This window comes from Molothrus aeneus, chromosome 6 (assembly GCF_037042795.1).
Source record: "Molothrus aeneus isolate 106 chromosome 6, BPBGC_Maene_1.0, whole genome shotgun sequence".
Taxonomy (NCBI): Eukaryota; Metazoa; Chordata; class Aves; order Passeriformes; family Icteridae; genus Molothrus; species Molothrus aeneus.
The window spans coordinates 37,834,851-37,861,116 of NC_089651.1; the positions used below are offsets into that span (position 1 = coordinate 37,834,851).

At 35.8% G+C, this 26,266-nt stretch overlaps 1 protein-coding gene across 8 annotated transcripts in view; it reads right to left on the minus strand.

Moving 5' to 3' along the window:
* RALGAPA1 (Ral GTPase activating protein catalytic subunit alpha 1) overlaps window positions 1-26,266 on the minus strand; it is a 132,364-nt gene that overhangs the window by 55,560 nt on the left and 50,538 nt on the right. For 6 of the 8 annotated variants that reach the window (XM_066553053.1, XM_066553050.1, XM_066553056.1 and 3 more), the window contains 14 exons: window positions 25,040-25,256; window positions 23,697-23,873; window positions 20,261-20,413; window positions 18,562-18,755; window positions 18,338-18,436; window positions 18,082-18,237; window positions 16,509-16,637; window positions 15,392-15,517; window positions 14,126-14,184; window positions 12,053-12,161; window positions 6,834-6,944; window positions 5,824-5,892; window positions 4,425-4,559; window positions 3,501-3,684 (listed from right to left, as the gene is read on the minus strand). In XM_066553053.1, the coding sequence (XP_066409150.1) occupies window positions 3,501-3,684; window positions 4,425-4,559; window positions 5,824-5,892; window positions 6,834-6,944; window positions 12,053-12,161; window positions 14,126-14,184; window positions 15,392-15,517; window positions 16,509-16,637; window positions 18,082-18,237; window positions 18,338-18,436; window positions 18,562-18,755; window positions 20,261-20,413; window positions 23,697-23,873; window positions 25,040-25,256 (1,918 nt within the window). The remainder of the gene's footprint in view (window positions 1-3,500; window positions 3,685-4,424; window positions 4,560-5,823; window positions 5,893-6,833; window positions 6,945-12,052; window positions 12,162-14,125; window positions 14,185-15,391; window positions 15,518-16,508; window positions 16,638-18,081; window positions 18,238-18,337; window positions 18,437-18,561; window positions 18,756-20,260; window positions 20,414-23,696; window positions 23,874-25,039; window positions 25,257-26,266) is intronic. The other 2 variants (XM_066553058.1, XM_066553054.1) reach the window with 1 other exon arrangement.

Consider the following 26,266-nt stretch of genomic DNA (forward strand, 5'->3'; position numbering starts at 1 on the left):
CTGCAGCCTCTGGTGCAGACCATGGTGAGACAGGGTGTGCCCCTCCCTGCAGCCATTGGGGGATGATGGTACAGATAAGCACCTGCAGCCACTGGGACCCCATGCTAGAGCAGGTGGATGCCCCAAGGAGGCTGTGATCCTGTGGGAAGTCCACACTGTACCAGGCTCCTCCTGGCAGGAACTCTGGTGCTGTGCAGAGAGGAGCCCATGCTGAAGCAGGCTTGTGGAGGAGCAGGTTTGGAGAAGGACTTGTGACTCAATGAAGGACCCATGCTGGAGCCTACAGGACTAAGCCATATGAAGGGGACCCAGAGTAAAGCATTCATTAAGAACTGCAGTTTGTGGGAAGGATTTGTGTTGTGGAAGTCTCCTGTTGAAGTAGAGATCATAACTGTGCTGCAAGATGTCCATTCCAACTGCAGTGAGGAATGTGTGAGGGCCCCCATGCTGGAGCAGGGGAAGAGAATGAGGAGTCCTTCCCCTGTGGAGGAAGGAGCATCAGAGACAATGTGTGGTGAAGTGACTGCAGTCCCCCAGTCCCCATCCCCCTGCACCACTAGGGGCAAGGAGAGGTAGGGATTTACAATGAAGTTAAGGCCAGAAAGGAGGGAGGGGTAGGGGTATGCTGTTTGGAAGACTTGGTCTTATTTCTCATTATCCTATCCTGATTTGCTTGGTAATAAATTCAATTAATTTCCCTAAGTCAAATCTATTTTGCCCATGACAGTGATTGGTGAATGATCTCTTCCTGTCTTTATCTCAACTCATGAACCTTTCCTTATATTTTCTCTCCCCTGCATAGATGAGGAGGAGAATAATGGAGCAGCATTGGTGGGCAGCTGGCATCCAGCCAGGGTTAAACCATCACCATCACCATTTGTATACCTGTACTGTATCAACAGGTATACAAATGGTGATGGTTTAACCCTGGCTGGATGCCAGCTGCATCTAGTTAGGTTGTTGCCAACACTAACCAGAGGAACAGTTCATCAGCCTTCACATAGACAAGCCCAGGGTTTCTTCAGATGGATGTATGAAAGCATCACAGACTTGCTGCCAGCAAGTTCTGATGATGCAATAAAAGCTTCCTACTGGTGTCCTTACTGAGAGCTGCTAAAAGTTTATTCTGGTTTAAATGTAACAGTTTAATATACTTAATACCTAATTTTAAAGTTATTCTTTGTATATCCCATACTAAAATCTACCACTTTACCAGCTACAGAAAGCAGAACAAAGACAATTTTACAGATAATCCTAGGTTAAGAGCTTCTTTGTGACTAACAGAACTTGTAAAGTTACTGAAAAAGAGAAGCCAATAATCATCTCTCTTGACATATGCCTGTTCCCAGAGGATTTAAGAAACCTTTGTCCTGATGTTTATTGCATGGCTTGCTCCACACCTCTCAGTAGATACTGTCTCCACTACACAGCTGTGTCACTCTAAGTCCTGTATCTTCTTGGTCTCATACCACATTATGCTGTGGCTAAGTATTTACAAAACTTGAGATGGATCTGACCTTGAACAATGGAGGCATAACAGGGTAAGTCAATCACATCCATTAAAGCACCCTGTCTTAGGAATTCTGTCATTTCAGCACTTGCAGCTTTGCTTGTGGCCTAAGGAAAGAGTTTCACAATTCCTACCCCGTTTTTGTAGAACTTCCCTGAATTCCCTGTAACTTCTGCCCTGCTCATTTCCATTCCTTCAAGAAAAATACTATGATAGCCCTTTTACTCTACTGAAAGATGCTGACCCATTGGCATTCTGTTCTGCTGCTAGCTTGTACTAATTGACCCTCGGTCTTGACAGAGACCCAGACTGGTTGTTACCCACTAGTTTTACTCCTCTCACTCCTCCAACAATGCCAGGGAGAACAGATGCTGTGCAACCGGTCAAGCACTACCAATTTTATTCTCTGCCTGGCAATGGGGACTAGAAGTGCCAAGGTTGCAGAACCAGGGTTGCCTTATAATGCTGTAGGTCTGCCAATTAAATTTCACAGTCTAACTTACAATTCCAGAGCCCTGAAACTTAATTTATCTGGAGAGATAAAAGAAACATCTGAAATTACTTTTATTAAGAAATTTAACAAGAAATCATAAAAGAAAAGATCATGGTTGGAAATGCAAAATGAAGATATTGATGCTAAGGCTTTGTGCAACTGTATTCATTTAAAGAGAAATCTATTCAGGGTTGTCTTTTCAGATTGTCAAATTAAAAAAGCCACACAGCATTTGCTTCTAACCCATAATTACAGATTATTACGGAATACAAAAGATGCCAGGCATAAAAAGCTACTACAATTCACTACACTGTAATAGAACATGCAGTGGAAGTAAATTTTGGCAAATGCTTTAAATATTAGCTTTACATAATATGTATAGGTGAGACTGTAATTAGGACAGAATGAATCCTTCGAAGCCTCTTTCATTCTGACCCTGCAGATGATTACTTTTTACTAATAAGGCCACAGCCATTTGACGAAAAGCCAACTATAGTACCTTGCTTCATTCTTCAGTAAATTTAATAATTACAGCTCCTCCTGCCAGTAGTTCTCAGATCAGTCTTGTTCAATCCAATACTGAGCTTATTAGGGGACAGCTCTATGTTTAGAATTCTTTGGCCAAAAAAGTACTTGACGATGATGAAGCATGCCTTAGACAAGGGCACAATGATTAGCCATTTTCTCTACATAAAAAACAGCACGTAGTCACTACAGACCACAAAATCACCTGCTGTTAGCACACAGCTGCTACAAAGAACTGCTGCATTTATCTGGTTCTTAATACCCTTAAAAAAGCCTAAATGGAACAACTTAATACAGAGGCAGAATAGCACTACACAGAGTTGCTCGTATCTTAATCTCATCTTTTTCAATTTTCTTCCCTATGTAACCATTTGATATTTACTAGATACACTGCATAATACATGATAGTCCTCTGTGGCTTAGATTCTTGATTCTTTATTTTTGAATTGTGAGGAAAATGCTAATTCCCATGTCTCCTAAGGTTCTAACCAGAGGACAGAAAATTTCTCTCTTTTAAAAAAATCTGTGGTTTTAAGTAGTGTAAGAAGAGATCAACAAAAAATTATGATAGGCTAAAAATATTCATGGAAAGCATTCAATACTGCAATGTCAAACAGGAACAAAAATCCAAAATTCTTCTAGAAAAAGGAGCAAAATAAGGAAAAATCAAATTAATTTACTGAAGGTAAAATGAAAAACAACATTCATCCATGTTGCAGTACTTAACACTTCTGCTGATACACAGAGCACAGAAGAATCCATATCCTATTGATCTTGGTGTTGTTCAGAACATACTTATTTCAGTTAATCAAATGGTAATTGCTCAAAAATTACATTTGCTCATTCCATACTAATGGTTCTCACCTAATGTCTACATATAGCTGAAAACCTGTGCTGTAGACCAACACTTAAATACTGAAAACCCAGACAAAATTTTTTTGAAAGAGAATGTATTTAGGCAATTAGACAAACCTTCAGTGACTGGCTGAAGTTTAGAAGACCTCTCAGAGTCTGGAGAATGCAGTGGTTCTGGTTCCTTTAAGCTCTCTAAATGCATAAAAGGATCATAATCCATACATGCCAGATCAGAAAGGCTTAGAGGAAAATATTTTGGGTTGCTAAAACACTGAGACCCATAGACACATCCATGCAGAACCTAGAAAGAAACAAGAATTTCATTACATTAACTACTGAAATTTATAGTTTTATAAGAAATGAAGTTTATTTTTATTTGCATTTCAAGAACCTATTTGTTAGAAGGCAGGCATGATGAAATATTGGAAAATTTTAGATGCTTAATATTTACAGAAACAAACTCTGGTCTGCAAAGAAAATTATTACCACCAAAGTGGAATTTAACAATAATGAAACAAAACTCACAAAACAATCATTAAGCTACCTTTATTTTTAGATCTCCTATCTTCTTTAATTACATATGCTAGGTCTAAGCTGCTAGAGGTTTTAATCCCCTTCCCTTGCAAAAAGGATAAAAACCCCTTTCTCCTGAGCTCCTAAAGACAGTAATTGTAACTTACTGCCTAACAAAAGCAAAAGTGCTTTTGCTTTTCTCATTGCTAAATGAAACTGCTTGATATATAAAAGTTACATCCTTTTGTATTAAATGTACAGTTAGTATTCTACAATACAAGCATCTGCAATCTATATGACATACAAAAAAAAGGCTTGGTTAACCATCCAAAATGTAAACCAAAATCTACTATTCCAAATATACCAAAGGTCAAGCTGATGCAGTGAAACATAGAAGAACTGAGCCAACCTATATTTCAGGAGTAGAATGGAGGTCAGTTTACAGAAAACGTTTGCCTTCATTTCCATGGAAACTGACACTACCTTCATACATAGAAATTCTTAATAAGTGAGCAATGAAACATGTACCTTATATATACAATTAAGAACGGATCTTTCAGTCTTATCGTTTTCTGCTCCTGTAGTGTGAAGAGGCTGCAGCAAAGTCTTCAATGGCAAGGCCATTATCCAATCCAATAAGCACAGAAGTAAAGAAACCACCAACTGGAAAAAACACTTTCCATTACAAATCAATTAAGCCAGCACCTGCTATTTCATATTTATCCCTTTATTTTATTTCTCTGTTTTGCCTTTTTTTCCAATTCAGTAAAGTCAACCTTCTGCAGCAATGGCAGCTCCCACTTGTTAATCACTGAACCTTCAAAAACTATGGCATCAGTAAAAACTGGCTACAGAGGTATTTAACAAAGGCCATCCACTCAACAGTTTCTCATCAGGGTATGACTGTGAGCAGATACTATACTTAAGAGGATACCCACAGTTTTCAAAATTGATTTGTAGGCTGTTGTTTTTAAAATGACAGATAACACAGGTCCAAATTAAGGCTGATGTGCCATTTTGCACATATATTTCACAGTAAAGTGAATCAAGGATTACACAAAATGGAACCAATTCCGCTGTATTTAGTGCTTTATAAATAACACATAATGTCCTTTACAACATATCAATAATGTTATGCAGCACCATATCATATTTTATCATCTGAAAGAAATCCAACTGCTTCCTGCATTGTAGGTTACTCAGTTAGCAAAAGAATCAACTTCCTCTTGGGATGTTTTGAAAGACTCTGGAAGAGAATTAGATTAAGACACAAATCCACACCAAATCATCAGTAACTTACAGACCAAATAAATGTTTTTGATTTTTAAAACTCCGTTGTGGAAGAGAAGACAATTCAGATAAATATCTGCAAGATTCTCTAAAATATTTCCCAAGGTAAACAGAAGTTTTTAAAAAAATCAATTTACCTAAGTTACTAGTTTCACATAATGCATTCCAAGTTTGTCCTTCAAAAGTATAATAAACCTAATCATGAAGGGTACCGAGTTGTTTTATTTTTAACCAATTCTTTTGAAACCCATTAGGACTACATTTGTCAAAACAGGTAAGACAATTTTTATTTGATATTTCATGTACAATTGACAGTAGTTCATGGGAAAACTTGGTCAATTATGGAAAGCATCCTCAAGTGGAAAAGTGGGTAGCTTGGTATATGAGTGTAGACTACAATAGCTCCTGACTTCTTGCAACCAGAGACAGAAGATGAAACAGAGCTCTGAAGACCAAAATGAACAACAGATGAACTCCAGCTCCTTGTGGGAATGGTAGTCCAGAAGGATGGAGCTGTCAGAAACAAACTGCACCAAAATGCCCAAATTTGAATGACCTAATAGGCCCACAGCAAAACTAATTCAGAAGAGACACAGCTTTCAGGAGGCAGAAAGTACTAGAAATGAAAAATACTTACTCTCTTGTCCTGCTCATAAGAGGAAGCTTCTGTACTGGGCAGCAGATGTGTAATAGTTGCTATCAGAATCTGGGGAAATTTAGCATATTTCTTTTAAAATACAACCTAAATATTTAAGTTTAAAATAATTTTTTAAGCAGGTAAATCTAACATGATACTGGATTCACGATTAAATTCTATTACAATTATTTTGAGACAAGTTACAATATTCCTGGACAATTTTTTAAAATAAAAACACTTTTAATTGAGTTTTGCAGAATACATTGAAGGAGTATGTTCTGTTTGACTGACGTAGGTGCATTAAGGACAATGAAATTACACAGCTACCTCAAATATTCAGGCATAAAAAGAACATGACTCAACACACTTGTAGGATGTGGGAAGAAATCTGGTGCTGGTTTGTGTATGGTACTATCTGAGCTACATTATTTCTTAGAACTACTAGAATTTGTATACACCCTGTCTATTTGATCAAAAATATGTCTCCAGAAGAGCACAGAAATGCTTGCTGTATCTCTTAAGAGGCTTTCACATGAAAAGAACCTAGGTGCCCTCTGTGGCTCAGACTCACAGAGGCCATAGTCTACCTCCTTGTTATGGGAAGCATATTCAAAATATTATTTTTGTTTTATATTGAAACTCTTTCATGGATATGCAAAATAAAGTTGCAGATCCATATTTTAAGCAATCATTTTCTTCCTGAACTTCAATAAACATGCTTGAAGATATCTGGTATTAAGAAAAAATTGTACTTTACTGACAACATTTTCATGACACTTTTTCTCTGAGAAAAAACAGGCAGGACATAGACACATTACATGTCTATATTGGAGTCAGGAAGTTATGTGTGCTGCAATTCCTTACTGTTAGTGTTAAGTAAGATTATGTCTATACTAATTCAATGTTTTGCAAAACATAATTGTCAATATTCAAGTGTTTAACTTTAGGGTAACACATTGTAGTGATTAATTTAAAATAATTGAAAATTTCAATTAAAAAAAATTACTTACTTGTATTATTCTTAATGGTGAATCAGCCTGATAAAGTTGAAGCCTATGTACATAATGTATCAGCATGTTCAGCATACTGCAGGCAACTTGGGCTACTGTTTTATTTGGAAACTGGAAAAGAGAACACAGCACAGTAACAATGACAAAATGGTTTCGTGTAAGAGTACATTAGGTGGTAGGGTGGTCACAAATTTCACTGGTAGTTTTATACATACAGTTCCTTAAGTATCTATTTACCAGAGGAACAGAATTAAATTTTACGAAACTCAAAAAGAACTATTTTATATTCATAAACAAATGTTAGCAGCTAACATCAAAGTTTTGGGGCAGACATGCAGTTAGATGCACACCAGTAAAGGAAGAGGTGTCTCCTAACTGGAATAGTAGAATATCATGAAGCCAGGAAGAAAGAACTAATTTCTTATTATCTTGATGATTATTAATATTAATGAATCACTGCAAAGCCCCCCCAAGGATCCAATTCTGAAATCAGAGGTCTTTGCTGAGAATCAAGACAGGTGATGAGCCACATGCCCAAACCACAGCCTGTAGTACTAAACATGAGCTGAACTGTTCTGCTCTCTGCTAGTGACTGCAGTGCCCAGCACATGTTGGAATGGAAATGGATTCACCTTGGCTTCTGTGCTTAACTCTGCTCTTCTTTTAAAGGCAGGAGAAGGCTGCTGCTCTGCAGCCTGCCTTCCACAGTTACTGTGCTGGTCAAAGCAGAAGGGAACACATTTGTACAACTAATTCCCACTCTTAGGGAGGATGCACACTCTGTTCTACACTCCTAAGTGGGAAAACATAGAAATTAAGAGACGTGTTTCCCTAAATTGTTGATGCACAAGACGTGTAATTGAGTTTTTTACCTTCACTGCACTTGCTTTAAAACATTAAGGTGTGCAGCAAATGACAAGGACAAAGTTAATATTACAAGTGAATTCCTGCATTAGTAACAACATATTTTACTCGTTTCAATCTCACTACATTCAGCAGTGAAGCTGTCACAGGTATATGCTGCAAGATGGCTCTCTGCTTCTGAACTCAGAAAAGGGCAATTATGCTGTAAAAACACTTAGATGTAATTTCTTGGCTTCATAGGCCTTTTTCTTACTCAGACCACTTCTATTAACCCTTCAGGGAGGGATGTATCTCACAAAACTTAAAAAACCCAAAGCTTTAAGAAAGCTGAAATGCCTGGGCAATGAAGCCTGAGTAGAAAATAAAGATTTTAGAATAAAAGTATTGAATGGCAAAAAACTTAAACTGAGAATACACTGGAAGAAGACTCTGTTCTGAGTCAGTGCTTCTTATCAAAGCAGAGCTGTCAATTTTTACATTTAAAGTCTTGAAAAGAAATGGTACAAGCACAAGGAAAAATCTGGAGTACAAATCTTTAATTACCATTTTTTATTTGTGTTATCTATGTAAGCAAAAGGAAAAACTATGAGTGGCTCTTGCAAGTCATCCAGGGAGGTGGAAACCTGAGTACACAATGGGTAGTTAATTCTTGTTCTGACTTTCCCTGTTTCTCACTCACATGTTATTGTTGACTTTTATCTCAAAAGAGTAAACATCTCACATCTCCAAATCATCACAAACTTTATGACAAGACTATCATTACTTTTTTATCCCTCATGAGACAGCCTCTCTCCATGTTGTGAAAGTGCTCGATAAGAGCAGGGTATAGATTCTAACGCTCAAGCTTGAGTAGCAACCAAAAAAAAAAAAAAAACAAAAAACCAAACCAAACCAAAAAAAACCCAAAAAAAAAAACAAACTGAAAGCATGACAATTTGATTACAGAAATTGAGATCAAATCCAGATTGCTCAAAACATCCTAACAAGCTAGCAAGAGAACCCCAAAATCACTGGAGAAGAAAAATGGGGTTCACAAACTGGTGTAGCTTAATACAGAGATCCTGACCACTGAAAGTAAGAAAAAAATACCTGAGAAAAAGACCTGGAGACTTTTCAGGGTCACTGATTAATTGACCATTCACTACTTAAAAACAGAAAGCATTTTTTTCTTACATTTTAATGGTTCTTTTTTTAAAGAGGCTCTAAAATAAAGATGAATGAGTAATTTTTTTCTTATTACTGGCTAGTTTACACAAATCAGTTAACCTCTTTTTTTCTCTGGTTGAAGAGAACTCTTTTTTTAATTTAATAAAGGAACAAAATTAAGCGGATACATAAATTTCACATAAAGGATAAAGTGTATAAAGTAATGAATATGAATAAATTTAAAATCTAATCTTGCACACAATTTTTTTATTATTCATGGGAAAAGCATCAGGGAGGAAGTTTTGATCAAGAATATGGGGGTTGGCTGAAATAGATCAAATCCTTCATGTGCTTCAGAGAGCTGTCCTAGCATGGTCAATATATCACATTTCAAAAGAATGCTGTCACTAGGGTCAAGTTAATTTCCTCTCAGCAGTTCTTGCAGTGCTGTGTTGTGGATTTGGAATGAGAATGGTGTTGATAACACACCAATGATTTGCTTTTTGCTAAATTCTGTTTATCAAAACTCAAGGATTTTTTTTTTCTCTTGTCTCATGCTGTACCTGTGAGAAGGTGAGCAAAAGAAACTGGGTGGGAACATGGCTGGGATGGGTGACCCAAACTGACCAAAGGGATATTCCACACTGTAGGACATCATTCCCAGTACATAAACTGGGGGAGTTATCTGGAAAGGGGGTTGGTCGTGGTTAGGAAAAGGATGTCGGTCAGCGGGTGGTGAGAAAATTATTGTGCATCACTTGGGTTTTCTTTCCTTTCTCTTATTATTGCTATCATTTACCATTATTGCACTGTTTACTTTGCTTTTGATTATTAAACTGTTGTCATCTCAACATATAAGTTTTGTCTTGATTTTCCTTGCCATTGCACTACAGTGGGTGGGAAGAAAGATTGAGCGAGTGGCTGCATGGTGCTCAACTTCCAGCTGGGCTTAAACCACAACAAACACTCAGGCACCTTTGAACAGACAGTTCTGAGAGCTGTGCGTCCTGGAAAGACATTTTCCTGAACTCAAGCAGCCTCACTGACTACATGTCAGGTAATGAAACAATTCACCCCTTTCAAGTCAGTTATTTGGTTTTGACTTCTTTTACAAGAACCTTCAGAGTGGCCATGGAAACACCTGTATGATGCCATAAACATTCCACCTGCCATTCTTTGTCTCTGGAAAATGTCCTATGTTATAAAGCATAAGAATTCACCACTTTTATATTTAGTAGCATAAATTGTGGACATAATTTTTGAGAACTCACTTGATGGTGGGGGAAAAAGATACCAGTGAACTGGCACTTTTCCTGTTTCCCAACTCTCAAGGTTTTTCTTGGAAAGGTAGTCTTACCATAAAGTTAATTTTTGTAAGGGTCCCACCTTTCTGGATGTTACATGAGGAATTTAACCTTGTCCATACTTGAAAATAACCCATTGTTTAGCACTCATTTAACTAGATTTATACAAGACAATTTTGTGATGTATCTGCAGCATTTTTGAGAGAAGCAGAATAAAATCATAGGTCTGGATGGCTGGTTAGGATCTTTTGTGCTCAAGCTCCTGCAGAGGTTAATGTAGACAGAGTGGTACTGCACACAGAAGCACTAGCTTCATCCAAAGCCAGCTGCTGAACTGCAGCTCTGAATATGCTTCTGGTATTTCAAAAATAAGCATGTAATTGCTGCTAACATTTCTATTCAATATTATTTGTTCAATTGAACTTATCAGTAAGTTGGACTAGGCCTATAGCTCCCTACCCATTCATTTCTCCTGAAAATAAGAAAATTATCCATTCTGGGAGTTCCAACCTCTGACTATTTGGTAGCCTGGAGATTGCTAAGGTAACAAATTAGAGCTAATTTATTTCTCCCATGACAAATTAATGAACTTTTCATTTCGTTATTAAACTCAATTGTGAATGTATACCATTGCTCAGAACTAGGAAAAAAGACAATGTACACTGGATGGTTTTGCCAACACAAAGAAAAGCAAAGTAGAAATATAAAGATCTTTGTTTTCTCATTCAAAAAGTAATTTATGCTTAATATAAATGAGATACAAATAATTGGTTTAATAAATACGTCAGAGAAAAAGAACATAAATTACTATGAATTTCAGGATAAAAATAGTTCAAATATTGATAAATTGGAGCAGCAAGATAAAACATCATTTGCCTTATACCAAACTTGCACAGGAACTTGATAAAATGCAAAAGTTAAGCATTATTAAAAACCAAGGGGAAAACACTGGAAGAGGGTATTAGTGGAGCTTCAAAGAATGAATGTGATTTTGCAAAACAGGAAATTGCAAATTAGAGTCTAATACTAAAAGGCCTGCAGCTACCTTATACAAAGACTCAAATCCTGCTTCACAGGATGTAAGCAGCTGATCTGCTAAGATATTTTTCAGATTCCCATTGCTTGAAAGAAAATAATAATCCCCAACATCCGACAGAAGTCATGTGTAACAGGTGTACATTTTAATTTTTATTAATCTGTATATAAAGAAAGACTAGACTATTCATAGAATTTTGATGCAAACAAAAAGCACATAGAACGGTTCTGAAGATAAACTGGAAAACATTTTAAAAGCTGAAACTATTGCTCAGAAACATGCAAATTTGAAAACTGCTTAAAAACAAAAAGGTTTTTACTAATATTCTAATTATGCTATAAAATAAGAACAAATGCAAAAAGATTTAAAATAGTAGGAAAACAGAAACACTCATCAAGCAAAAATATAGCCAAAAATATGCAGCTCCTGGAATAAGCATAAAAAAGGACTCTGCCCCAGCAAATGAAACATTTCTGGTGCTTCCATGCATAAGGTATAAGTACTCTGCATTTCTCACTAAATATCTAGCCAGCCTAAGAAGCACTATTGCATGATTCAATGACTCGAACTCAGAAGTGAACATGCACAGAATGTTGTGAGAATATGTGGTAGGTTAGAATGGCTAGTGATTTTGTAAGAATAAAGATCTACTGTCTTATCCTCCCAGCACATCATTCTCTCCAAACTTAAAGAAGGGTAAAGAACTTTTGACATTTCAGAGATCCACTCATTAAATTGAGGTCTCTCTTTTGTAAGGACAGCAAATGAGATTGCAAAGTAAAGATGCTAAAATGTCATTAAGACTTGGAAAATGCAAAGTATCTTTACACATAAAGGCAACATACATTGTAAAAATTTAATTCTCTTACCTTTAAAGAAACACATATCACATTCAATGCTTCCTTGATCTGAGGATGATGTGATTCATGGACTAGCTCCTCACAGATCCAAATTCCAAGGCTACAAAGAGCAACACATCTGCAAAACAATGTTGGAGGACAAGTTGTTGGGGAATGTGTAATTTTTATGATTCGTTAAGTTTTGATAAAGACATATAACAACAAATATGTTTTTAATATTTCCAAAACAACTGTACAAAAACCTCTAGTGCTGTAAAACATTTAAAAATTATCAAGAAATCCAAAGTATGCTGACGAAGGCAGAGGAAAGGGCAGAGGAAGCACCCATCTGAGCAACTGAAAAATCCAAAAGACATCAAGAACTCCTGCATTTCTATGTGTGTTTTGATTAAAAATATTATTTGGAATCAACATATGAGAAATTCTTATATTTTCTTAAGACAAAGCAAAAATTGGGGTCGGAGCTTCCTCCTTCCTAACACAAGAGGTTTCTCATATTTAGAGCTTCTGAGACACAGAGATGAGAGAGGAATGTTACTCTCTCATGGATATTCACATTGTTTTAGATGGACAATAAACAAGGATGAATAGAGAAGGGGTACATGAATCCTAGAGTCAGTATACATATTGTGATTAGTACATTAACTTTTGTTGTTTCTTCATAGAAATAGAAAAAAAGCGTAAAGGTAAAGAGTATTTAGATAAATGAGTTCAAATCAGCAGATGGATGAAATTTCTTCAGAAATGTTAAGGAGCTAGCTTAAGCCATCTCTGACCCATTAGTTATTTTGTTCAGGAAGAGAGTCTACAAATATTTTGGAAACAACTTCAGGATTCAAAATCCTGGATAAAATTGGAGAGCAATCCAAAATTGAAAACAAGAAAGCTGGTCATGTAACCTGCAATGCGTTACATCTGGGAAGGAAAAACTGTAGGCAAGAAAAGAAACAGAAGTGGCTGTGAAGCCTGTGCTGTAGAAAAAGGATTTTAAGGCTGCATAGAATCACGAAAATGCTTACAGAGAGCGAAAATACATACAAGACTTAATAGTACATTATAGTGTAAACCCACCCTATTTTGTACATTGTCACTGAAAGAAAAATTGCAAAGTGGAGAGTGTTATGCCTTTTAGAAAGCAGTTTTGTAACATGAAAAATTAAGTTAATGCGATCTCAGGATATTCCCTCTTTTTCCTCTGTCGAGAAATATTATCAGCTCACATGAAGAGGTAAGTGGGCTGATGAAAACTGCTCTTGGTTTTCCAAAAAATGGTTTAAAGGTTCAATAAGCTGATTTTTCCAGAATTGTAGCTTTTCAGGTATGTACTTCTAGTATTTTTAAGTGACAAAATATTAGTTGAACATATATATTCACTCTTTCCAAATATATAAGGCACACAAATGCACTCTTCCTTGGTAGGCATTAGAGATTCCTGTTCAAATCCCATACACAGGACTGTGTAACTGAATGCTTCTGAGGATGGGTATGGAGGAATAAAATCCTAAGCAAATGAAGAAACAGGAAAGAAAACTGGTAATAATCCTCTCCAGAGTTATTTATTTGGTGAAGATGCTTAGGTTTAAGCATCAGAGCAACCATTCCTAGTTAAATGCTTAGCTCAGTTTTTTCTGCGTCTTGTCCATACCATAATAAGGGCTCATGTACATTGGATTATTTCTGTTTTTCAAATTAAATAATGTGATCTAATAAAAAAAAACAAACTAGCCCTCCCTCATAAATAGTCTTGTCCTAATCAAAGTAAAGAATGCCTCTCTAGTCCAGAAAATCCCTGAGCTGAACACCAGAGTAGGCTGGGAAAGCTTATTACCCTTATTTACACCCTTTCCTATCAGCCACTATCACAGAAAGAATACTGGACCAGACCAGCCCAGTTTGTCCATTTAATATCTCTATTACAAACAATTTCAATTTCACATCATGGACCACAGTTTTGACAGTGGTGAAGAAAACCATTAATAAAATGCAACAGAGTTTTACTTTAAGCTGTCTAATATATTCACCACAAAACAGCCTAATCAAGAAAGAACCTATTAATGTAGAAGCTCTTTTTGTATGGCTTACCGTGCAGGACCAGATGGCTCCTCTCTTGCTGAGCTTAACACAGTTTTAATTATGAGTTCCTAAAATGAAGAGGAAAAATTCACTGATTTACACATAACTCCATCACAAAAAGCATCAAAATATTATTATAGTGCACACAGGCATATTGCTTAGTTGAATCTCTATGTTATGGTCAGATGAATTGTTTGCTTACCATTACTCCAAAGCCTGTCCCAGATACTTGTTACTGTGCCACCCCAAGAATATCCTACACGTTACTGTCCTAATTTCTCCTGATGAGCCATGTATCCAATTCTTGACAAAGCATTTCCATAAAATATCAAGGGGGGAAAAAAATAGTAAAGGGCTCCCTGAAGCTATCTTAGGTAGTGCTAAAGGGTATGACAGAATCTTTTACCTTAAGGTTTAAACAAGCACTTTCAAAAAATTGAATTGATTAAAAAAATATTTTCAACTAGTTGCAGACTAAGTGCCTACAGTGCCTTAAGAATGCTGTCAAGAACAAATTTGACTCAATGACAGTGAAAAGTCCCTAAAGCTGTAGGCTGCCCTTAATATAATTCATGTAAACAGCCATTCTACAATAGAAATGAGAAAGAAGGAATTCAAAATCAGTCTCCAAAGGGGAGCAAGGTATTAAGCAGCTCTCAAGTCATCATTTCTCCCCAAACTGACACAGTTTGGAAAACTTAAGGGGAGCCTTTCTTAGACACAAACTGTGCTCTGTGCAGTTTCAGTATACTGTCACATTGCCTAAATCTGTGTCATGACAGAAAAGGTAATGACTCCATTTATATTTGCATTTTGAAGAAAAAAACACACTGCTGTACAGAACACACTGCTGTGCAGAAATTTTTTAAAGTCTCTAGGAACACAGACAGATTTCACCAGTTGTGAAATAAATATAATTGTCTTAATAAATTAAATAATGAATCTTAAACCTCTCAGTCTTCTTGTCTCAGCTAATTAAATCTGTGATACCTGCAAATCACCCTAGTGAGAGAAGGCTTGAAAGGGTGAGATAATGTATAGTTTTCTTCTACAAACATAAGAAAACACTTTATTATTAAGTTAATAGCAATTATAATGTATGTTTAGAAGTATAAAGTTTCACAAGACCTTATAGGATCTTGAGTCTTATGATCTATTTGAAATTCCTTTCAAAAAATTCTAGGATCTTAAAATCTTAATATTGTCTGCAAAAGCACAATATTAGGCATGTATTTGGTTAATAGAATACTAGCCAAATATTCTTAAAATTCCTACCTTAACATCTGTAAACTGAGACACAGCAATGTCAGGAATATTTGGGTGAAGAGCTGGTAGTTCACGATATAAATTGGGAAAACAGACTAGAGATCCTAAAAGAACTTGTGCTTCAACTCTTGGTGCCTAAAAAAAAAAAGGGGGGGAGAAATATATATTCTTACTGCAATCAGAAAGCTGACATTTTTAGCTTCCTTAAAAGAGAATGATGGTTGAAATTGTATATAGCCATTTCCTTTCTCCTGGAAATTCTGAGCTCCTGCAAAGCTGAATAAACAGAGACCTCAGCTCCTTGGATTTTTACTCATGCACACCCCTGCTCTCATTTTCCAAGACAGTAAAAAGGAGGCAGAAGGATTGTTAGGATTACAGACAAATGACTGAGCTGCTAACTGGGCTCAGGTCCTAGGTTCAGCTAATTGACCAGGATGTGGAAAACTACTAAAAGTGACATGAGGCATTGCTGAACAGGAAAGGCTACAGTGTAAGAGGCTGACAGAGGCTTCAGATAAGTACCTTGAGGGAGACTGGATTTCATAACTGGTTAGAGAGGGATTGATGGGAGAAACAGTCAAATTTCACAGAGAGTTGGAGGAGACTATGGGGGATTTGAGAGAGTACAATATGCACATCCAACAGCACCTAGGTTATCACATAGTATTACTATATAAGGCTGAACTTGCCTGAGTAACAAAATCAGAAGTGTGTAAAAAAATCCAAATATTGCAAACACTAGCACATTTGAGTTCTCAAGCCTGATCATAAAAGTCATTTCATAGCAGAGATATGGGGGAATAAGTACATTTTAAAAATGAAATCATGGTAAAAATAGACATTTACTTTAAAACATCTTCAAGCACAGAAAAATGGCAGTCACAATTTTTGTAATTCTAAAATAAGATTTTCTGCTTCAACAGTAATTTTTGCATTCCTCACATATTTTCTGGAGAGGCATGTGTAATACTCTGGAATAAATCATTAACATTATCTGTATTTGATAAACACTACATTGAATTCTGGGATCAATTTACCACCCTAGTCAAAGAAAAACATACTGCTCAGTATTCTCTCAAATTCTTTGTCACCTGTAAATGAGAATTAACTCATGAATACTTACATTGAGGAAAGAAGAAGCAGCCACTCTTCCTGCTGCTACAATGAAATCCATAATAAGCATGGTAGCACCAGGTAAACCAAGTGAAAAGAACTGAGGAGAGCAGTGCTTGATGATTGTATTGACAATATCCTCGCAGAAGAAAAAGGGAAAAAAAGAAGAGTATCAACACGAATCAAATGAAAAATGAAAGAAAAAAGGCAGGTATTTATCAAAAGTAGAAAGTAAAAATGTGAGAAAGAAAACTCATTGTGGCCAGTAGAACACTCATTAATGAGAGAAGAGTAGCACAAAAAGATAAATTCCTTAAGTATACTCAGATTAACATAAGTAAACTTGGTATACTTTATAAATCAATTTAAGCTCGGACAATAGTTCATCTATTGATTTACAGTCAGCTTTTAAGAGTTCTGTAACTGATTAACCATTCATTTGAATAGGTACAGAAAAGATATAGAAAGATAACCAGCTATTATACTTTAACAACTGCTTAATCCTCTCCATCAAGTATTGCCTGACTGTAACTTTAAAAAAGGTATTTAAAGGTATTTAAAAAACCTCCTACATATACCCATATGGAACCAAAATTTGAAGGAAGATAATAAAGTGTTTTGTAACATTTCTGGTATGTAGTTAATCAGCACAGCATATTATGTTCTTGTAGACTTAGTGAGGCACTTTCAAAAATCATTGTACATGCTGCAATTTTTTTCAAAAGTACTTGGAAAAAAGTATAAAATGCTTTAATTGTAAAAAAAATCCCAAGTCTATAGATAGACACCCCTCCCCTTTTCTCCTTTGAATAATTCTCCACTAGTAGTAATATCCAACTAAATAGCAGTATGTCATAGGAGGATCTTCAATGCAGCAAGAAAAGCAGCATTAATGGTTGTTACAGGACAGAAACTGGAGGTCTGTCCTATCCATAGTCACCTGTGGAATAATTTTGGACTAATTCTATCCTTCCCAGTTAAAGAAATCAAGGTTGTTTGAACCTTTGATCTACCCATGCCTATAATCATTCCTCAAAAATGTTCACAAGCCCAACTTTTTTACACTTCTGCAAACATTTAAAAAGTATTTAAGCCATATAATATTTTCAGACTTCTTAATATCAAAACCTATAAAAAAGGTCTACTCCCACTGATTAGATACGCTCTGTACATCTCAGTTTGCTGGTTCCTATACTTGCTGTAGAAACAAAGGCCTCCAATGCAGTGAGCACAATTTACTAGCTAAACTGTTGCATCAGGGAGCAAGTAAGAAGAACAGTAGACTTTAGAGAGATCTGCTTCCTTCTCTTTCTTGCATACTTCAATCTGTAACATACAATCAATAAAAAATGAGAGAGTATCTTTTCTGCCCTCATATTTCCTTGAAATGGACAACAAAAAAAGCATTTCTGAATACAACCAAGAACATGAGGATCATTTATCAAAGTTTTCTTTTCAGAAGTATCAGTCACAGCACTAATTTCCAAAACAAAGTTAAATTACTCAGATGAAAATACACTGAGTAATTTTGAGAAGAGTCAGTCATAACATTTATATTATTTTGAATTTCATAATCAACTTACTTGATCAACATGAAGAAGTCCACAGTGCATGATATTGTAGAAATGAGTTAAAAAATCCCTGTTTGGAGAAACATCTTGTCTTCGTTTCATTGTCTTACAAATAAGCTTATAAGCATGTAGCTTTCCTTGTTTGTATTTATCAGTCAGCATTGTTGCCTACAGTTTTAGAACAATATTTATTATTCATAGATTAAAAAATTACATTAAACACTCTTCTACATTTATTTCTGTTTCACAGTTTATTGTTTAAATTTACCTTGAAGAGCCATGGTGTTAGAATTCTCAGTGGTGGAATTAAAACTGGGGGAGATGGTGAAGTTAGGTTGTCTGTTGAAATCCCAAGATTGTCTCTTATCTGCAATTATTAAAAACAAAACAGAAAGGGAATTATTTAAGGGAAATATATAAGGCAGTATTTTTTTCTTTTTGAAAATCCTACCCAAACAGGTCAGGTTGTTGAAAACAGTTCAGTTCTTTTACCTTGGCCAGATTCTGCCACAGTTCACACAGATAATCAAAAACCTGGGCATGAATCTCTGGATCCATTATGCTGTTGACATCTCCCAGAATTCCTAGCATCCTCCTCCACATCACAGTAGCAACATCTGCATGCCATCCTGTAAGTGTTCCCCCAGCCATCACACTGCAACATTCTGAGGGGAATTCACTAGTTTCTGTAATGGAAGGAAAAAAGTACAGTGAGACCTACCTCTCCAGAACTGGAAAAGTTCTGATACAACTATCAAATACACACTCCTCATAAAATGGAATGATCAGGCTTTCAGAATAAGCTATTTTTTACCCATTCAGCCATCTCAACACTGTATATGTTAAGCTTTGTCTGTTATAAACTCTGTAGAGGAAGAACTGTCCTATTTCTTATATTCTTTCATGAAATAACATTTAAGGTCACTGCTGGAGCTCTAATACAGATCTGACAGACCTAGTAAGGCCACTCCTCTTGTATGTATTTTCTTACATTCCTTGAGGTCAATGAATCCAGAACCCCACCTGGCTGCTTTCAAGTAAAATTATCTTTCGTCTTTACATTTATCCTAATAATACATAAAGACTATTTTTTTCAGAATCTACTAGGAAAGCATGTTATTGCAAGTCGAAGAGAAAAGTGACTAAACTTGTCTCTAGCTATTGTCCTTTAAACAGTTAATTTGCATGAGTGGAGAGGGAACATTCAGTAACTCAGCACCACAGTCTTAACACACACCTAGCTCTTTCCATACATCAGTGCTATATGAAAAAACATTCTTTTTTAGGTGGAAGATGATTTATCTAGACTGTCCATATAAAGAAACCCTCAGTAGATTATGATGGCTCAAGTCTACTCAAGTCACGCTTAACTATCTAAACAGCCACAAAATACTAGATAATGAGCCAGCTTGAGAGCAGCAGGCATTCAGAATTTTCTTTCCACCCCCTCAGGTGGATAATTCGTTGGGATCTTCTGAAAATCTTGTAGCCCCCACAGGAATACCAAATCAAAAATAAATCTGAATTCAGCCTAATAACATAGACTCTTCTTTTGAACTTCCGGGTCACTGTGGTAGAGATGCTACTGGTTTCTAGGCTGTAGATTTTCAAGTACAAAGCAAAATGATCTTTCTGTCCATCAGTAGGCTAATAAAGAAAGATGGTCTGAAATACATAGCAGACACTCTTTTGTCTAAGACCAAATGCAGGAGAAATATTCACATTGCATTTCAAAGAAAATATATCTCAGAATTCCACAACTAAGATAGCTGACATAATTACAAATTGGTTTAGATATGAAAGGGAGATGAACCAAACTTGTAAGGAAAAATGATAAGATTATAAAATTATGTCTTATTATTTTTACATCAATGATAAAACAGTCCATGGCAGGACCACATGCGAGATTAAGCTGCCACAATTCTCAGCAACTAAAAGAACAATTTTAATATGTGGACTTTAATCCACCACCAAAAATTCCAATGAAATACAGGTTAAAATGCAAAAGGTTTTTGTTTACTTTTAAAAGCAATCACTGTAATTAAATAAATTTTTGAAGTGTAGATGAAAGAGCCTTGTACAGGACTGTTTACAACTCATGTGATACCAGTTACTTCACTACATTGCATTAGAAAGAAAAAAGAAAGAAAGAAAGAAAGAACAAGTTTGTATTTTCTATTCCAGATATTGCCTAGGTCATCTGGCGTCTGTAAAACAGAGTGGTGGAGCTTCTCATCCAGCTGCAGATCCTTCTGCTCAATATGATCTGCATGCAGAGTGGCAGGAGAGGGTGTCTGTGATCGGGATCCAAGAGCAGATTGGATTGGAGAAGCACTTTCAGAGCCTGCAAATGTAATTTTTAACAGTTACCTTAAAAGCCTTTTCTATTTTCTTGAGCTATTGAAATGTTGTCTAAATACAGCATTAACAGAAAACTGAGCTGCTTTTATGTATCAAATTGGGTCAAGAAAAGATCTAAAATAGTAAGCAGATCTCCCTGTGAGTGGTGTTCTGAAAGAAAATGAAGTACATGCAGAGAAACTGAAAGATGAACATCAAAATCAGACAGAGAAGTGGACTAGCAGACCTCTATTTTAGGTCCACATAATTCTAAATGTGGTTGTTTGGCAGCACTTTCAATGTTACGAAATGTTTTGCAGCTATGAAACATTTTTCAATGTTTTGCAGCTAAACTTCTCATCACATTTCCCTCACCTAAATTTCTCTCTAGCAGAAAGTTTAAGCAAAAATTTTCCTGGAACAAGTGTTTTTTCAGGGTGATAGAGCCATGCAAGTTAATATATAAATAAAAACTCAAATCAGTAACTGATAATCTTCAGTGTTTATCTACTGATTGAGCTGAGAAAATCCATAGGATGGGAAAGTTCTGTATAGTTAGAGGGGTGTTATTTCCCGTAAAACAGGAAATAACAAGTGTCTGAATGACAGTGCTACAAAGGCATTTTTCTGTGATAGTCTCTGAGCAACCTCTCTAGGCAATTATGTGGTCTCCACTGTGTGATCTGTGGAGAAGGAGCAAGTAGTTGTATTTTTCTTCTGTACTATCTTATGTTTCACATCCTGAATTTGTCTAAAGATCCTTATAAATAGCTGAGTTTAGCCAGAACAGTCACACGACAGAAAAAAAGAGAATGAATATTCACAAAACTTTTCTACACATCAGCACATGTTAAAATGAAAGAATTCCTATTAATTTTAATTGTTAGATAAATGTAACAGGGACACAAAAATATTAGGTGTAAAGTTCAGTATTAGTGATAAAGTGAACTTTAGGGACAGCAATTGAACAATGAGTCTTTTAAATAGTAATTTTCCCAAATTATCGTGAGAATAATTGAAGAATATTTCTCATTTGAGAGAAGTGTCTTTCTTATAAAGAGAACAAATTGTTTAAAGAACTTGACAGAAAATGTTATCACTGTTGTCAGAATAGAAATTGCAGAAAACAATCTTTATTCTGTTGTTAATCTGCAAAGGTCTCTATCTCCTTTAAATGGCCAAGACAATGAAGCTTTTACTATCAATTTCAATCAAAACCTCTATGCAGGATAGAGGGACACTACTGCTTCCCACACAGACTGCTGTCTTGTGTGACTTGCTACTGAGCAGCAGTTTTCCACATGCTTACAAACTAAAATACACCCTTCAAAGATGTTCAAAGAAGTATTTTCTTACTTCATTTCCATCCTGCTCATTAGCTGGGGACAGATGAAAGTAGTTCAGAAAAGGAGCAAGAAAGAGTGATGAGGATGAGAGAAATTGAGAGAGAGTGGGATAGAGAGGGAAAGAAAGTGAATGAGATGGAAACAGCAGGCAGGGAAGGCAGGGAGCAGAGGAAGGCGGGAAAGAGATCTTCATATGATGGAAGAGAATGGACAGAAACAATTATGGAAAATTTGCAGAACTACAGGAGTCTGTCATTAAAAGATACTCCAGCATACGTGGATCCAACCTTGACTGAGACTTCCACAGGTACAACTTGTTCTAGGACTAGTAAACAGCAGACAATAGTCAATTTTATCATGTACTTAGAATATGATGCAATGCCCATATACCAAAACCAAATTATCCTTCCAAAACCCTTCAGATTTAGGAAGAATAGTTTTCTGATCAGCAGAACCACTGAAAACTTGTTTATCAAAAGTGTGTTTTGAGGTTGAGTTTCTGCATTGATTTGCTGGCATCTAATAGAGTGAAATTCACATTGCAGCTTCCATCATGAGAGTCTGCATATATGCAATTTTCACTAGATAGCTGCCTATCTTTCATAAAACATCAAAGAAAATAACATCCTTTTGTTTTCTTATATGTCAATCTAGCAAAAATTAGACAATAGGCTGCAATATTGTTGAGTGCATGGAACAATCAGATAGACAAAACAATTGCACAAGTATTGTTTCCTCAGGAAACCCAGCCAAATGCATGTGACACACAAGAGCTGCCTCTCTAAAACAGTGGTTCAAGCAAGAAGAGTTAACCACAGAATCTCTCAATAGACAATTCAGTCACTAATTGCAATCTTATCAATTCAATTATAGTGCACACTTGGACAAAAATATCAAACAGTAATGAAGTTATTAACATATAAAGACATACAAACAAACAGAAAAAGAACAGATCTACAGCAAGGACTTTCAACAAGCACACAGCAAATAGAAAAATGAAGAGAACACAAGTCAAGCTGAACATTGTGGAACAAGCTGAACAACAATGTCCATGAAAGCTAATACCATTAGCAGAAGGGCACTTTTAAAAAGTTATGGCAGAGGAAGTAAAGATGTCTTTCCATGTCTCTGAAAATGCAGAGTTTGATTTCTAACAGAGAACATGACACAATACGTAGGTATAAGCTTTCATAGAAATATAGGTAACTGTTGCAACTTGTTACTTGTTACAACTAGGGTTGTAACAGGAATGGTAGCATATAACAGCTATGGAACAAGGAGTATGAAAATGACTATGGGCATCTTTACTTCTCATGTACAAAATCTGGTAAGAGATCATTCTTTCAGATCATCCTCATAGAGAAGCATTCTCTCTTTCACATAGGAGCCCATTCCATTTTGGTTAACTGCATCACTTTTCAGTTATACAAATGCAAAGTGATGTTACATGGCCAAATAAGTAACATTTTGCATAATAAAACCTTTCAGTTTCACAACAGACAATATAAAGAGATATTAAGACGGATGCATATAAAAGAATCCCAAGATACTTCAATATGTTACACTGGTTTGAAGGAGCACTATGAAAACCTTCCAAAGCAAAAACAATTCATGAAATTAATTATTTAACTACCAGTAATAGAAAGACATTTGTAAGAGATCTAGCATACATTATGATGTAAGAGTTTTGCCTTGGTAATTGTATAGATTTTCTCATGAAGGGTTTAAAATACATTTAGGACCATGGATAACTAAGTCAGACAAAGGTTCTCCACTTATGTTATTTCACATATTACTTTTCAATAGCAATCAAAAATAATTGAAATAAGGGAATAATCTTAAATAAAATATAGATTCTTGGCAGAAGCTGGAAGATGCATTCTTCAGGATGGGTGAAAAATTTCTGAAATAAATACTTTTTTTTTTTTAAATCTACTTTACCAGTAATAGTCGCAGCTTCAGCAGACAATGGTTGCTGATTGAGACTACTTGTTTCTGAATCTATGTGGAGTGTAGTTAGACTGGCCACTTCTTGCTCCTCAGCACTTTGTTGCTGTCCTGAAATTGCATCAACGTCAGTAGAAGCTGGCGTCCCTGCCTCAGTGCCAAAGCTGAAATCTGTATGAGAAAAGCATTGTATTAACTTACAGCATAAAAATACCACTAATATGAAAAAACCCCAGAGGCCCAGGACTGCCAAACTAAACAGAAACCTTGAATGTGCATCTTCTATGCTACTAGCACTCTGTTGCAAAATTTAAATAGAATACAACAGCAGAAAGTATTGACTATTATGAATATTCTCCTTCCTGTCATAAATCCATGACTTGATGTCTGCAGAAGACATTCTTGTTGAACATCTGTATTCTGCTTAGTTGTTGTACGTGCATCTACATCTGAATAACACAAAAATAATGGAATCATACATTAAGGAATTTATTTGTAAAATTTACAAACTGGAAGAAATATTCAAGTTTGTTGTGAAAGCACTAACTTCAAACTAAAAATTTTACAGCAAATGACACTAACAAATGTTATCCTCAACATTAATGAAAAAACTGTCAGGCCAAAATGTAGGTTCAAATGCCATGACTATTTGCATAATGGAGACATATATAAAAAATGTAATTTCTTCCAAAAATTCTACCATGTAAATATTATTTTTATCTTATATAACACATGACGTCATAATTCCTAGCAGCCATAATGACCCCTTCTGTTAAACAAGAGTGGGAATAGATAAATAAAATGAAAGAAAAGCATTATGTTAATAAACAAAGCACACTCATTTTAACAAATCACACTAATTGTACCATGATATTACACTTAATATCTTGATTAATCTATAGCTACACAAAGACCACTGTAAAAATATCATAAGCCTTTCTTCAAGTTTTACGTAATCACTTCCAAAAGAATTAAAACAATTTCCAAAATAAAAAAGTTTTAATTTTTATATTTTGTGCAAAACAGGTAGATACACTCCACAGAGATGACAATATTTCTTTCTAACTTCTGTTCAATTATGTTCTCCTCTTTGCATAGTAGTACTCCCGTGCTCTTTTGTTTTGGTATACTAAAAAAACAATAGCCTCTTGTAATAACCTTCCTTGTTCCATTAACTTGCTAATGATTTCAATGGAAAATCAAAATAATCTCTCTCGACAGAAAATTGCTGGCATACAACTTTATCTGGGGAAGAAAAAATAAAAGAACAGATGAAACAAAGGAAATTTGCACTACATTAACCAAAAATACTATTACTTTTGGAAAAATGTACTTGCTTTCAAATTTGCGGCTTTCATACTGGAAGGCGCTGAAGGAGTCGGAGTGGCTGTCGGAGCTGATGAGGTCACTGCTGCCCGCGCTGGCAGGCGACGTCCACTCGGAAGGCACGCCTGGGTCATCCACGGGACGCATTTGGTTCTGCTTGTTCAATATATCAGGAAGGTCTTTAGGAACTTCCAGGCTGCCCGGGCTGCTTCCTCTTCTTGTCACATTCTAAACATTGAAGATACATAAATTGTCTTGCAATCTTGGATGGCTTATTTACATAAAATGGAAAAAGCAATCCCACGTTTGGTGAAATCAGAATGTAACAAACAGTTCTTAAGTACCTAAACCAGAAATTGCCATCATTCTAAATACCAAGACTTTCCAGACCCCCAAATGAGAACCCACGCAGTCACAGAATTTCATAAATACAAGTTTTATTTGCACAATGGATTTTTAGATGTACATTGTAAAACTCTAGGACTCAGAGTAGCATGGGCCACATGGTAGGTAAGATGTGAGAGAGAAAAATAGTTAAAAAGTATATTACATCTAAATAACTTAAGAAAACTTGTTAACCTTGGTTTCAGACCTAATGGCCTATAGGCCACCATACTATAATCAAAAACTTAATTTATGGAAGGTGCAAATAAATTGACTAATTAATGCATTGATTTTCTTATGATTAAAACACTGCTTCAGTACTGGTTTGGAACACAAAGGACCACATATAACAGAAGTAAGGCATGCAGATTTGCTCATTTTTAAGTAAGGTGGTGGTCTATTTGAAGTCTTTCTTTAAGGTATTTTTTTCCACAGAGAGCACTGTTTGCTTGAGAGGGAAGAGATATCAAAGTAGAAATGCCATTTTATGAAATGCCTTGAAATTTTTATGCATTATGAGACTAAAGATGCCTTCCTTTTATATCAGGCCCAGTCAGTTCTGCATTCTTTTGCTACTCTACTACTAATCTCAGACTAATGAGCTTTTTATGATATAGTTTTAGCATTCAATAGATAAAGCAATCCAAAACTAATTTTAGTAAGTTGGTATTGTTTTAAGGAGGCATGTCTGTTGTGTGCTAATTGAAAAAAATGAACAGTAGTTGTGGTAGTCTCATTATTTACTCAAACTTATCTCAGCTCTTTTCTGTTACCTGAGGAAAGTATCAATTCTCCAAAAAAAGAGTAATCCCTCCCTTTCTCTCTTCTAGAACCAGCTGTGATGATTTCTGGTT